Source organism: Amphimedon queenslandica, unplaced genomic scaffold, assembly GCF_000090795.2.
Source record: "Amphimedon queenslandica unplaced genomic scaffold, v1.1 AMPQUscaffold_2778_Cont25221, whole genome shotgun sequence".
NCBI lineage: Eukaryota > Metazoa > Porifera > Demospongiae > Haplosclerida > Niphatidae > Amphimedon > Amphimedon queenslandica.
This window is the reverse complement of record NW_003556888.1, coordinates 1-1,334: the sequence shown is the minus strand read 5'-3', so window position 1 is coordinate 1,334 and position 1,334 is coordinate 1. Positions and strand designations below refer to the sequence as shown.

At 39.4% G+C, this 1,334-nt stretch overlaps 1 protein-coding gene across 1 annotated transcript; it reads right to left on the bottom strand.

The window, feature by feature from the left end:
* Nucleotides 1–117: 117 nt before the first annotated feature.
* On the bottom strand, nucleotides 118–1,307 carry LOC105316253 (neurotrypsin-like; the record flags this gene model as incomplete). The annotated part of the gene is made up of 5 exons (XM_011411077.1): nucleotides 1,205–1,307; nucleotides 979–1,146; nucleotides 554–745; nucleotides 340–504; nucleotides 118–285 (listed from the first exon to the last, which is right to left on the bottom strand). Coding segments are annotated over exons 1-5 (796 nt in total), but the record flags the coding sequence as incomplete, so codon positions are not given.
* Between the last annotated feature and the right edge of the window lie 27 nt (nucleotides 1,308–1,334).

Here is a 1,334-nt window from a genome sequence, read left to right as displayed (position 1 = left end):
TATCATAAGGACTGGAAGAGGAAGTAACACTGAGATTATAGTAGCTGGCAGGTATTTCTATCAATGATAATAATGATAATAGCAACAGTTCAATTATGAAGGGTATAATATGCTTACCTGGGCACTTGACACCTACATCATTGCCATGATAGCAATTGGTGACACCAATACCACTGGCATAGGGACAGTCAGAGAGGCTGGCTTCATTTCCCAAACAGGAAACATAAGCCAGATTGACTGGGCCTTGTCCTGACCCAGAATAAGCTGATTGTGTTGTTATAGGTCCTACAAAATAAATAAAACAATCAGCAATCAGAAGAGAAATAGTTTAAATCTTACGTAGTGTTTTAAAGCCGGCACTTCTACAGGCCACTAATGAGTTCAACCTTGACCATCCAGTATTACAAACACTGCCCCAGTATCCTCCCTGGCACACTTCAACCCTTCCTTCTCTTGAAGATGCACCATCTTGAAGTCTCACAGAACCCTCTACTGAGCATGTCTCTGATTAATGAAAGATAAAGTAAAAATCTATAAAGGCTAATTATCGTACCAGCTTGATTTTGCATCCTACAAGAGACTCCAGCTCTATTGTTGGCATACCAGCTCTCCATCATTGTGTTAGCTGCATATACAGAGTTAGTACAACTCTGTAGTGCAGTCTCTGATCCACTGCATTGGAAGTTATTGTGAGCAATCCGACGATTGCCAGAACCAAACTGTGAACTAGTTAATGCAACTGCCCCTGTATAATGATTAAGTGCCAATGATGATGAATACATTGTAATTTAGAATGATTATTTTTCATAACCTGATTAAATCAGAATCAGTTCAAACTTTCTGTGCAACATAAGTACATGTATATGCATCAGAAAATATTATAGAAATAAAAAAATTCCTCTTTTTTGTTTTTGACAAAATTGGTCTGATTTTTATGTACATCCAGAAAACAGCAATGTTACATGCACATTCTCTTACATGCATCATAAAATCCTCTCTGACGACAAACAACTTGAGCATCATTATAATCCCATCCCATAGAATCAACAGTAGTCCATGTGTTGGTACGACACACCTCCACACGACCATCACTTGAGGATCCACCCATTAGCCTCACATCCCATTCAGTACAGGTAGTGCCAGACTCTGGAATAATATAACAAGAAACTTTATGTGCAGAGAGTATAGCAATATAATAACTAACCAGCACACATGGCTCCAGCAATAGCTGTACAAGTTGGATTGAGGGTTGCATAGTCTGCCACTGTACATGATGTGAGTGAAGTCTCTGATCCAGAGCAGGTCATTCCATCGTACACTAATGGGGCCTGATC